We start from the raw sequence: 12,938 nt of genomic DNA, 5'->3' as shown, positions 1-12,938 counted from the left end.
TGTCATCTTCCTTTGCAAGGCTTAGCTCCCTGAGAAGAGAGAACTGATTTCTCATGCATTATCCCTCTAAACATATGCCTGATGTCTTACTAGATTCTCACATTTCATGTAAACAATAGCACTTGTGTCACTTGAAATTGAAATAGAATTATTTCTCATTAGCAAGTATGGCTGCAATATTTAGGTGGGAGGAATTGAAAAGTGGACAGTTATATTTTTTTTTTAAAATCACAACATTTCAGCCACCTTCAAAGTCTTCAAGTAAATTGCATTTTTCCTGCCAACATCAGGACCATGAGGGCTGACAAGATGAGATGTGGAAGACAGCACCTCATCTGTCACTAGCAGTTAGCTTTCCAGGTCAGGGCTGGAACTGAGCCATTAATCTATACTTGCAGAACAATCCCACCTGTGATTTTAAGTCCTGCTGCTGTTCTTTTGCTGGATAAAACTACTTAAAAGCAGCGAAGTCTGCACATTCTCACCAGATACCAGGAGTGCTGTACAATTAGTGCAGACACACGAGAGGTTCAACTTCTCTCAAATTGTATTTCCAGTGTATTTCTGACACAGACTTACTAGGTGGCCACAGGCAAGTTGGTAAAGCCTTGGGAGTTTAGCCTTGGAAGTTTAGCCTGGAGTATCCAATTATCCCCATTGCTCTTGGGCTTAGAGCTTAGCATAAATTTACATCTCTAGTAGACTTGCACCTGGCAGCCTTCTCTTAATCCAGTCCTAAAGCAAAGCCCCTTTTTCACAGGAATGCCACGGGCTAGTAGAGAAGAGACATTTGTTAGACACGATAGGGTCACTCCCGAGAGGACTGTGCTGTGCCTGCCTTGGGACCCGCAGCCATTGGCGTGCAGAAACCTGGGACGATATACCCAAAGAGCAGAGGCTCCGCTGTGTTTTGGCATTCAAACACTAGTCCGGGGAAAGCAAGTTGTGTGTGTTTTCCTGCCTCAGAATCTGGATGCCAGCTCTGGAGCACATCTCTGCCCCCTGAGGAGAGAGGAAACAATCAGCAAGATGAGAGACAGCTTTAAATTAGGCATAGGCTGCTGTTTAAAGAGGAAATTTACTTTAATCCAGAGGTAGCAACAAAGATCAATGGGATTGAGTCATCTGCTTTGACATTGCATGTCTGTCTTCTCCTAGAAGCAAATGCTTCCCACTCCACTAAATCTTTTAGCCATTTGCATACACAGTTAGCAACCTCTGACTATGCAGCTGCCCTCAAACCAAAAACTTGGGAGAAATTCATGACAGCTTGCTAAAATGCAGCTGGCAGAACTGGTCTTCAAAATGCACTGCAAAAAAATTCAAATCCCCCTCACCCGCTGCTGCCACCTCTGCTCTGACCTGAGCAGTCCCCAGCAGGTGGCTGGCCAATGGTCGCAAAGAAAACAGAAAAACACTTCTAGTGCCAGAAATAATCTTTTTATTCTGTAGTCCAGAAAATCTATTTTAAATAGGAAAAACACCCACTCTGTGTGTATGACTTGATTTTGTTAATACCTTGGTCTACACATGTCCATCTGTACCATCAAATCAATAAATCCATCTGTCCTAGGCACAGGTAACATTAAAAAACAAACCACTGACATGCAAACAGTTGGGTAGAAAATACCTGCAGGGGAAGAAGACGCTTCAGGCAGTCGTGTGAAGTCTGGAGTCTGAAACAAGCAATGGGACTGTCAAGGTGGTCACTAGATGCATCTCTTACTTTCCTCTGGGCCAGTTCAGAAACCAGGTGTTACAAGGAGAGCTACAGCTCTGCACCTTCCTTCCTAGGGACACAGTCCCACCAGTGGGTACCTTTTGCTATGAAAGTCCTTAACTGCAGTGGAACGCAGTAGGAACAATGCAGCTCTACAGAGGAAGGGAGACGTGCACCCCAGTTCATGCCCTGTTTCCCACTGCCTTGCTCACCACCTCCCAGGCTGCTCTTTAGTGCAGGGCTCTGTGAAGGACTTGTACACTGGGGAGGTAAAAACAGGGTGATCTTAGTTGCCTAAAATGACTCGAAGAATATTTACCAAGATAGCGAAACCAAACTCTTCTTCATGGCGTCACATGGCATAACAAGCAGCGGCAGCCACTATCTCGGAAGGTTTAGGATGGACACGGGTGAGAGGGAGGAAAAAAAAGCATCACTGGTAGGGTAGTGCAGCACTGGAACAGGCTGCCTGTAGAGACTGTGGAATTTCTGTCCTTGGAGGCTTTAAGCACCTGACTAGGCAAAATCACGGCTGGCCTGCTTTAGTGCTGGCCACAGTACTGTCTCCAGTGGGAGGTTGGACAAGATGACCTCCAGAGCTCCCTTCCAAGCAACACTGTGCGATTCCTGGGCTTCCATCAGAACACCATCTACTTCCACTTAAGGAGCAGCACAGGTAAAGGCAGGGCCATGGCCTTAATTTTTGAAACAAAGATATTTAGCACAAAAAAAGATATTTTTTAATACACCTATGCTGATATTAATCTGCATCTTAACAGGATGAAATTATGCTGCTGCCATAAGCTGCATTACTGGACACAGAGGTACCATTCCCTGATCTGCTTAGGTTTGGGTTCTCTGTAACACTGCAACATATGGTGGTTCTTCCCAAGAACACCTCAAGTCAACAGGAGGCAGCATTTATTGAAAGCAACTAACAACAATTAACTGAATTTTCCTTCCAACGCAACCAAATTTAGAGATCTGTTACCCACTGAACCTGTTAATTCACTTACTCAACACTAGATCAGCCCCCCCAGTTCTAAATATAAGTATCAACAAGCTTTCTTCAACGTGGGTTAAGTCCTGCCACTCTAGCTGGGAGTACAACTGCAAGGCTGCTGTCATTCAGATTCTTCATCTCAGCCACTCTGGAGGATCTGAATAAACAAGTAGAAAAAAAGTACCTTTACACAATCTCCTCCCTTATCACACACATTCCTCCTTTAAACTGGCCAATATTTTTTACTTATCCCTCTAAGCTCCTGGAGCTGAAAATATTTGCAGAATTCAATGCAAGTGACATGCCACAACTTTGAAGCTAGTGACAAAAAATGATGGGCACTCATTTGAAATTCTTCCCTAAAGTCAAGAAGCCAGGCAGACACAACAGACTGTACAGGTTAAGTAACCCCTTAAATGCTAAGAAAAAATAGGGAGGTACAATCCACATCACCCGCAGCATTGAAATTGTATGGCATATCCTCAGTCGATCTGTAGCAAGCCTAGCTTTATTATGCTCAAGTAAGCCACACAGATTTAATCCAGACAAAGATCAGGCCCATGGATATTTGTTCTATCTGTAATACTTACCGTCTCAGACAATGATTTAGCTCTCTGCCAGACAATCTTGAGTCCCATTTTATATAACTCATGGCATAAGTCAATTCAGCTTATGTCAGCACCACCACATTAATCACAACCATGGGGATTTGATTATTGCCTAGCCTAGCTGCGGCAGCAAGAAGCTGAAACACGTACTGGCACAGCCAGACCTACACCGCTGTGGCATCACGTGCGCCTTGCCACCCTGGTAGCTGTCTAGAGTTGTTACTGATGGGCCACAGGTCTTCAGAGCTGCTTTGAATTGTCATAACCATCCTTCTCGCTTTGTGAGACAGAAGTGCTGTTGCCTGTTTGCTTTCCTTTGCTGGGTTCTCCTCCTCCTGAGCCTACAGCAGTGCCTGCAAGTGCAGAGATCCTGCTTCAGAGCTGTCAGAGCATCAGAAAACTCCCCAAATGCTCAGCACAAGGACCACACCATCTGGCCCTGTCACTCGCCTCCAAACACCATCATTACCTTAATCTCCAATTCAGAGCAGCTTCAGAGGACAGGGGCCAGATCGTCCCCAGCACTGACTGCAGGAGAAAACAGTGAGAGGTGAGACACTGATCAAGGAGCAGATAGCGTCCCTATGCCCCCTACACACACAGGTGGATACCCTCTGCTCCTCCTCACCAAATGATTCTCTCCTTCTGGAGCAGAAAATCAGGATCAAGCCCTTGGTTATCACCGGAGCTTGACAAAGCCATCATTACTTTGATGAGAATGATGTCATCCTACTGCATATTACAAGACCCTGCTTATCTTCAGGTTCAGAATAATGCCCCAAAACCCAAAGGCACAGTGAAGACCTTGTCATCTTCCCCACTCCCTCTTTTGGAAATGCAGCATTTCACAGCCTGATCTGATCCACGTTCCTTTTCCTCTGTCAACACAACCAGAGTTCATCGAGAATCGCTATGATAACAGAGTTGTATAAGCTATGTATTTTGGCCTCTGTCTGCCATTAACCCCTGCAGGGATGGCTGACTAGTCAGCTTTAGTTCTGCCTGAAAATAACACACAAAAGGAAACTACAGCCTTGCAGCAGCTGTACAATAGAAGTTCTGTACAGCACTTGAGCGTCTCTGGCCCATTTGTAACCTTCTACCACCTTTCGTAGTCTGCAAAATCTGAAATAGGTTTTTAAACAACAAAGCATCCTTTCTGCATGAGGAAAATGAAAAGCAACTCCATTTTCTGTGTAAAACAACAAAAATAAAGAGTAACTGCCAGTGGGCAGGGAAAAGCATAGCCATTGGAAGTGCCACGAGAACAACTCGCCCACACTTTAATGGACAGGCGCAAATATGCTGCTCCAGTAAAAAGAAGGAATGAATCCTGATCAGGAGCACAAAGCAGAGTTGTTTTCCTGATTCATATTTTATGCTTGCAGCTAGAGACAGTATTACTGTCTGACGGCCTACTCAAAAGTGCAGGATGTTTTCAGCTACTGAGGACAAAGAAGGCGCTGTGAGCGCTTTCAGTTACTGAAGATATGGCCAAACATACTGACCTCATACAATCATTTCCTGGTATTTGATGTTCCCAGCCTATGGCCAAACTAAACTCAAGAAAAATGAGATTTGTCTCTCAAATGTTCTTGCCCCAAGTGAGCAGTGTGGGATGGTCTCAGAGGCCACCCACACCTTGGGCAAAGGATCACCTGAGCGCTTCTCTATGTCAGCAGCAAATCCACAACTGTTGAACGCCACCACAGACATCTTCAGAGGATCCCTCTGTAACCACTGCCTTGGAGAGTATCAGGCTTCAACTGAGTATCGTCTATCTAGGAAAGCCCCGTGGATGCCTTGTCCAGTATTGAACCCTGAGGTAATGGCCAAGGGACCGGGGACCTGTCTGGCTCAGTTCCCAGTTTGTATCACAAGACCATTGCATGCATGGGTGTGCAACTTCCAGCTTTGAGTCAAGGCATACTGTGCCCCTCCCTCCTCCGTTCTAATAATGGACTTAAAAAAGATGCTGTCCCATGCTGCCCCCGTTATTAAAGACTTTACAATGGACTATTCAAACAATCTCTTTTCCTCTTCTTACTGAATTACTAAAATCCGTGACTTGCACAACTGCACTCCATGTTCTTTCAACACCACTTGCTACCCCTTCAGCCACTTTGATTAACCATTCTTTCGTGCCGATTCCTCTCTTCTCCAAACTACCTAGGAATTTTCCACACACCAGCATATCAAATGCTTTAGAGAAATTAAGGCAAGAAATCTGCTAGATGTAACTTTTGTTCAGAGAATTGGTCAAGTTAGGGAAGATAATGCAAGTCTAACATGACATACCTTTAGTAAACTCAAGTTTACTTGCACGCCGCTCACAACTGTCTGGGGCTGAGGCAAGTAAAATGAGAATCCCTTGGAGTTATCTTCTTATTATGCAGTCCCTGAGGAATCTGTAAGTTTGCTTCAAGTTGCTCGAGTCAATTTATTCCAGTGGATGTGCAAACCAGTCACAGAGAACTAAATGCTACTTTGTTTGAACAATGTAAATAACATCAGTAGTTTGAGTGTAACCAGGCCAGACTTTCAATGGTGGGATAACAGTTATTCTTAAAGAACGTACAAAGTGTCAGTCATAATAAATCATACAGAACAGGAATTTCTACATTAAGATTTAACCTTCAGCCTAAGCTCCTTCACAAAAAAAAAAAAAAAGGAAAATAATCCTCTTTAAGAAGTCTTCCATGTCAAATTGCACAACAATCAGTTCCTACAAACACTAAACAGAACTATTAAAAAATATGGAGTCAGATGTACCTGGATGAAAGGCTGCCTGAAGCCTTACCAAGCTCCCAGATGCTTGGATTTGAGATGCTTTGAGATGCTCCCACAGGTCTTTGATTCCTGCTGGCAACTCCATGCTTCTTATGCTCCTCTGGTCCCAAAATAGCCACAGAGTCAGTACACAGCATTTGGCCAGCACAACAGAACTGGAACCAGCACACAGCAAAATTCATCAGATTGCTTAACCCGCCTCAATATAACTGCACAATTTTGCTGTGTAAGGTGAAAGTCAAGGTTGGCACTGGCAGCCCCATTCCTAATGACAGTAGTGGGCAACACTTGCAACTGGTTTATTTCCTCATTTCCAATTCTTTCGTTTTCAACTAGGTTTATATCCATTACAGCCCACATCCATAGCTGACCTGTTTGATTAGTTATACCCCATTGCCTGGGCTAAGAAATACTGACTTCTAATACATCATAGTTTTTAACCAGACAATCAGATGCAACAAATTCTCCTACCAGATCTGTCAAACGTAGCTATTAAGAAAAAAAAAGAAAAACAAAATGGCCAAAAAAACCCCAAACCACCAAAGCAAAAACCACAAACCTGTAGAAATTTGAAAACCTAAATTTGGGAAACAAAAGTTAGCTTATGGTAGTTAAACAACCTGTGTCTCCCCAAAGTTTTAGAAAAAGGATAGAAGGGGAAAAGCACGGATCTGCACTTTCTATGTGACCTGCAATATTATTCGTATTCCCTGCCTTGCCACATAATATCAAGGGATCGTGCTTCTCAGCTATAAAAGGGAAGTCTCTTACAGAGACTAAATTATTTGTTTCAAGATACCAGCATCTTCTGTGTAATTCATATGCATTTGGAAAGCTGACCTATTCCCATAACGATGGAACAGGAAAAGAATGGAATAGTCAGCAAGTTCTTAAGACGTAAAGAGCAAAAGATACAATCTTGCGAGAAGTCTCTTTCATCCCTACCAGTTTAAAACACACTAAGTCCATTGCTGTATTTTCATCATCTTGGGTTAGTATTTAACAGCACAGACATGCACAACTTTGTCTTATTTTTATCGCCCCATGCCAGGCTGTCACCAGAAAGCATGGGGAAACTGTTTGAACACTGAGAAAGCAAGAGCGTCTCTGAGAGCCACTGAAGACTAGAAGCAAAGCAAGATAAACTTGAAAGCTCTAATAGAATGTTAAGTGCAATCCCACAGGTGCTCCAAGTTGCTCTCTCCACCTGCTTTATATCAGAGACCCATTCCTTACACACACATTCAGGACCCAAAAAAAAAAAAAATCAAAGGAAGAAAACTACTTAAATTAGGAATTCAAAATTTTTTTTTTTTTTTTTCAGGCTCAAAAAACCGCAACCAAGTCTTCAAATGAAAGTCTTATAATATCAATCTTTATTGAAGACAGACTGAAAAGAAATACTTACTAGTACTTCATTTACATACCCTGAAAATAGAACTCAGAAATATCCTACTTAGTCAGTATTAACCATTTTAAAATGAGCTCATGAGCTCTAGCTTATTTCAAGTACATATAAATTTGAAGGCACCAGAGAATGTATTTTGTGTGTATACATATTATATGTTCATATACGTATATGTATATATATACACTATGTATATATATATCATGTATATACATACATATTTTGCTGCCACCTTGTGAACAGTCTCTGAATAAGGAGGTTTAGCTCATACGGCCCCAATTCTGCCATCGTTATTCACATTTAGCTCAACTGACTTCATATAGACACTTTTTGAACAGGTACTCCATGTGAAAAAGGCTGGCTGTATCAGATGCTTAGTGAAGAAAATCTTTAAAAGGCTGAATAAAATAACTATTAGTCTTCTGCAATTTCCATACACTTCTGTGTCCCAGTTTATTGCTACAAACATTATGGAGAAAAAAAAAAATCACTAAATTCTTTCTGATAAAAATATTGCAGCTTTGCATCCAATTTGTATAGCTGTCTTCAAAACCGTGTAAGCTGGTGCCTGTAAAACAAGGAATAAGAGATCAATGCTTCTAATGAAGTATTTTGTTTGAACCAGATTGTGGTAAGGAATAGTAAGAATTATCTAAAAAAACTAAAACAAAACAAGCAAAAGCACAAAAAACACCCCACCAAAACCACCTGTATTTGTAGCCTAATCTACCCTAGAGAAAGCTAAATTAAAAATTATCAACTTTGTAGAATGTTTCCATTTCTCCACAAATGTAAGTCAAGAGAAGAAAAATAAACCAAAAGAAAGAAGTCACACATTCCTCATACAGTATTCAAGGGAGCACAGAAGTTGTATTTCACACTAACTAACATGGTGTGTTGATTCAATTATGTTCTAGAAAAATGAAAGCTATGATATGCAGTGTTTTCTTATATTTGTCTTTGGGGAAGAATATTGAGCACCTTATCTGCTATTTCCCAAATGAAGAACTACATCACAGTCACTGGATAAGAAAGAGAAGAATATCAGATCAACATCATCACTAACAGTACCAATTAGTTAACACTGTACTTACAGCTTCTGCATCATGCTCAAGCCCAATGTCATGGTGCTCCCGTTCATCATCCCGAAATTGCTTTATTATCTTTAAAAGTAGCCGTCAATTAGTAAGCTTATTTTGCAGAGAACTCAAGGCAGCTCATATACAAAACTATATGCTGTTGACCATTGCATGCACCATCTGAGGCCCAGGTCTCTAAACAGCTTCTCAAAGACCTGAATCTCCAATTCAGCAAGAAGTGAATTATTTACAGCATTGCTCAAACCTAAAGTTCTTTTAATATTGTCAAAAAAAGTTTTTAAACACTAAGCTGCTGTTTAATATATCACTATCTTTTTCACTGTTTCAAGAAAACCTATAACCTACAGTCATAGTAACTCATAACACTAATTCGTTTCACACATACAAATTATTCTGACAATTTAAATAATTTAAGGTCCCTGCCTCGCCAGATAATCAGTAAGGGTGTTTCCCTGTAAGCCAACAGGGCTTTTGTCCATTCTAGCATACTCCAAAGGACATGATTTTTCTCTTCTAATTTTTCAACTGGGACAAAAGGTTTAAAGAATTTTCTCTTGAGACGCCTGCAAATAGCTAGCATTGCTTAATGAAGTGCTCAGAGTTTACAGACACCCAAGCACTGCCCCTGCCCAACAGGCTCACATTGCTTTCAATTTCATTGCCAGTCCTCCTCATATTGACACCATGAATAACCTTGCTCCTTAGCTTTTTCTCTTTATTTTGTCCCCTCTCAGTTTACAGTCTTTATTTTCAGGGGCAGTGTTTCCCTTGTGCACGTCAGCAAAAGCTGGGTTACTTCAGATACTGTTCCTGTTACAGAAACAGTCTTGTTACATGTGGCTACATGTTAAAATAAGCACAGTTGAACATACCGATAGTCAGCAATGTTGGAAACGAACATGCGGACCATAAAATAAGCTCCCACCAAACAGCACAAAATGTGCTGCATGTTGAAACGGATCAGTCTCTCACAAGCACCCTACAGGAATGTGTCCCAGTTTGATGCCTAAAATACTTAGGAAATAATTTTCTTGAAGAGCTAACAAACATTAGCTCCTTACATGCTCTGAGCAGTATTCAAGACTAGAACTCGAATGGAGTGCTGGCAGGCAGCAGGCTCAACGTGAGTCAACAGGGAGTCCTGGCAGCCAAGAGGGCAAACCCCATCCTGGGGTGTGTCAAACACAGCATAACCAGACGGCCAAGAGAGGCGATTGTCCCGCTGTATTCAGCGTTGGTGCAGCCTCACCTTGAGTACTGTCTGTGGTTCTGGGCCCCGCAATTTAAGAAGGATGTGAAGGTCCTTGAATGCATCCAGAGGAGGGCAACAAAGCTGGTGAAAGTGCTGGAAGGAACGCCCTATGAGGAGTAGCTGAGGACTGTAGGTTTGTCTAGTTTGGAGAAAAGGAGGCTGAGGGGCGACCTCATTGTTCTCTACAGCCTCCTGAGGAGGGGAAGTGGAGAGGGAGGTGCTCAGATCTTCTCCCTGGTGTCCAGTGACAGGACACGTGGGAATGGTTCAAAGCTGTGCCAGGGGAGGTTTAGACTGGACATGAGGAAAAACTTCTTTACCCAGAGGGGGGTCAAACACTGGAACAGGCTTCCTAGAGGGACATGCCCTTAATAACATGCTTTGACTTTTGGTCAGCCCCAAATCAGTTAGGCAGTTGGACTAGATAATTGTTGCAGGTTCCTTCCAGCTGAAATATTCTATTCTTTCTAACTACATAATCATATCCAGTATAAGCAGAATGTTACTACCCAAGCATATCGTCTGTTTCCCCTCTAAACCCTTCCTTTCAATTAAAAGTAAACAAAATTAAAGCATAGTTCTCCCAGGTAAAAGGGAAATGCTGAACTACTGAGAGCATGCTGGAGCTAGTCCAGCATACATTTTAATTTTGGTGCTTGATCAACCTAGCGCTGCTGAAGGAAAAAAACCCCATCCTTTTACTTAAAAGAATCTTAAAGTCTCTGTTGACTTCAGCATTCTAAGTAATAGAACAAAAAGAGATCTACTGTAAATTCTATGAGAATATTATTTTAAAAGACTAAAGTCATACTAGACAATTAAACTACTTTTTAATTAATTAATTTCAACTAATACGTATTTAAATTACTTTTGAAGTCATAGTTAAATACCTGCAATAGTTCTTTGTACTTCTCTGGATCCTCTTCCATAAGAGTTCGGATCTGGCTATTGTAGTGATCCGATATGCTCTCTTCCACTGCCACCGTGCAAGCCATTGCACCTTTCTTCCCAAGTAAAGCACTTCCAGCCCCTGTGATTGCAGTACCAAAGATATACAAACCATGAAATCTGATGCAATACAAATAATTAACACATTTGAAGACTTCTCAAAACAACAATAATAGTAATAAACATGCCAGAAGGACTGGATGTCATCCAGAGAAACCTAGACAAGCTGGAGAGGTGGTCCTGTGAGAACCTCACAAGGTTCAAAAAGGCCAAGTGCAAGGCCCTACACCTGGGTCAGGGCAACCCCCAATATCAATACAGGCTGGGGGATGAAAAGATTGAAAGCAGCCCTGCGGAGAAGGACCTGGGGGTACTGGTGAACAAAAGGCCGGACATGAGCCAACAATGTGCGCTTGCAGCCCAGAAAGCCAACTGTATCCTGGGCTGCATCAAAAGCAGCGTGGCCAGCAGGTCAGGGGAGGAGATTCTGCCTCTTTACTCTGGTGAGACCCCACCTGGAGTGCCATGTCCAGCTCTGGAGCCCTCAGCACAGGAGAGACATGGACCTGTTGGAGCACGTCCAGAGGAGGCAACAAAAATGAACCAAGGGCTGGAGCACCATTCCTATGAGGACAGGCCGAGGGAGTTGGGGTTGTTCAGCCTGGAGAGGAGAAGGCTGTGGGGGGACCTTATTGCAGCCTTCCAGTATTTAAAGGGGGACTCTAAGAAGGATGGGGGCAATACCTTTAGCAAGGCCTGCTGTGACAGGACAATGGGTAGTAATTTTAAACTAAAGGCGGGTAGATTTAAACTTGATATAAGGAAAAAAATTTTCACAGTGAGGGTGGTGAAACACTGGCACAGGTTGCCCAAAGAGGTGGTAGATGCACCATCCCTGGAAACATTCAAGGTCAAGCTGGATGGGGCTCTGAGCAACCTGATCTAGTTGAAGATGTCCCTGCTCACTGCAGGGGGGTTGGACTAGGTGACCTCTAAAGGTCCCTGCCAACCCAAACCTTTCTATGATTCTATAATATAGACTCACCTAAAACAAAACCTGCTACATTCCAAAAAGGCAATAAAACAGTAGGTCGAACTCTGTATGCAACCATTAGTTCATTGAACTTTTTCAGGTGGTCTTTTTCTTGATTCCACATTTGCTGCAAAAGAACCAGATTACAGTAAGGTATTAAACCAGAAAAGTTAGACATTTCCAATAAAACTAATAAACACAAAGAAAACCAAACCGGTTCAGGACACTCACACTTTGCAGAGGTAACGCTTTTCACATCACAAAAAGGAAATATTAAAGAAGGGCAGATAGCTATAAATAGGCAACATAAAAGCACTTGCAACATAAGAGGTTTTTTGACAACAGCGCGATTGTAGTATTGCTAACTCCCTTACCAAGTAACGCTCTTTATAGGCCTGCATGTTTAAATGTGTTTAGAAAGAGACGGACAGCTATCTTACTATGAAAGCCAAGATCTTGCCACTTCATTCGACCATTGTTAATCAAGCGCAAATTAACCAGAAGCAGAGCAGTCGCTTTTCGGTCCCTTAACCTGGATAATCGGTCCCACGCTCGATCTGCCCAAGACGGCCATCTGCCCCGCATAAATGCGATTTGCCCCATACTCCCCGGCGTGGTCCACCCTGATGATACGGTCTATGACGGGCTTGTTGATGCCCTCCACAGTCACCCGCGTACTGCACCGCCTGAGGGACGCCCCGCCGGCGGGCAACGGCCAGCTCCCCCGAAGACCTGCCGGAGACACAAAGGTGACGCGAGCTCTGCCGCCGCCGCCCGACCCCCATGCGAGGCGGGCGGGCCCGTGCGGCCTGAGGCGGGCCGGGGCGGCGGTGTGAGGCCCGCGGCCGCCGTCCCGACAGGCGGGGAGTGGGCAGCCGCGGGAACCGAGCCGAGCCCGTACCCGCCCCGCAGCGGAGGGGCCGGCGCTGCCCCAGAGAGCGGCGCACAGCCGGAGCCACGGCTGCGGCCGCCACCTCCATCCCGCTGACCCCAGCGCCTCCTCTACGTCGCACCGCCGCAACGTCACCACCGCGGACCAGATCCGCCCCGCCTCCCGCCACCGTCCCGCCCTATCA

The 12,938-nt window shown here is 43.6% G+C and overlaps 1 protein-coding gene across 1 annotated transcript; it reads right to left on the bottom strand.

The window, feature by feature from the left end:
• Window positions 1-7,474: 7,474 nt before the first annotated feature.
• Window positions 7,475-12,894, bottom strand: COQ7 (coenzyme Q7, hydroxylase). Its single transcript, XM_075105143.1, has 6 exons — window positions 12,764-12,894; window positions 12,395-12,594; window positions 11,875-11,989; window positions 10,772-10,911; window positions 8,624-8,692; window positions 7,475-8,097 (listed from the first exon to the last, which is right to left on the bottom strand). Exons 1-6 carry the CDS (start codon window positions 12,840-12,842, stop codon window positions 8,020-8,022), a joined length of 681 nt encoding a protein of 226 aa, XP_074961244.1. The 5' UTR covers window positions 12,843-12,894; the 3' UTR covers window positions 7,475-8,019.
• Window positions 12,895-12,938: the final 44 nt, after the last annotated feature.

The sequence above is a fragment of the Phalacrocorax aristotelis genome, chromosome 10, assembly GCF_949628215.1.
Source record: "Phalacrocorax aristotelis chromosome 10, bGulAri2.1, whole genome shotgun sequence".
Taxonomy (NCBI): Eukaryota; Metazoa; Chordata; class Aves; order Suliformes; family Phalacrocoracidae; genus Phalacrocorax; species Phalacrocorax aristotelis.
This window is presented reverse-complemented; position numbering and strand designations above follow the sequence as displayed.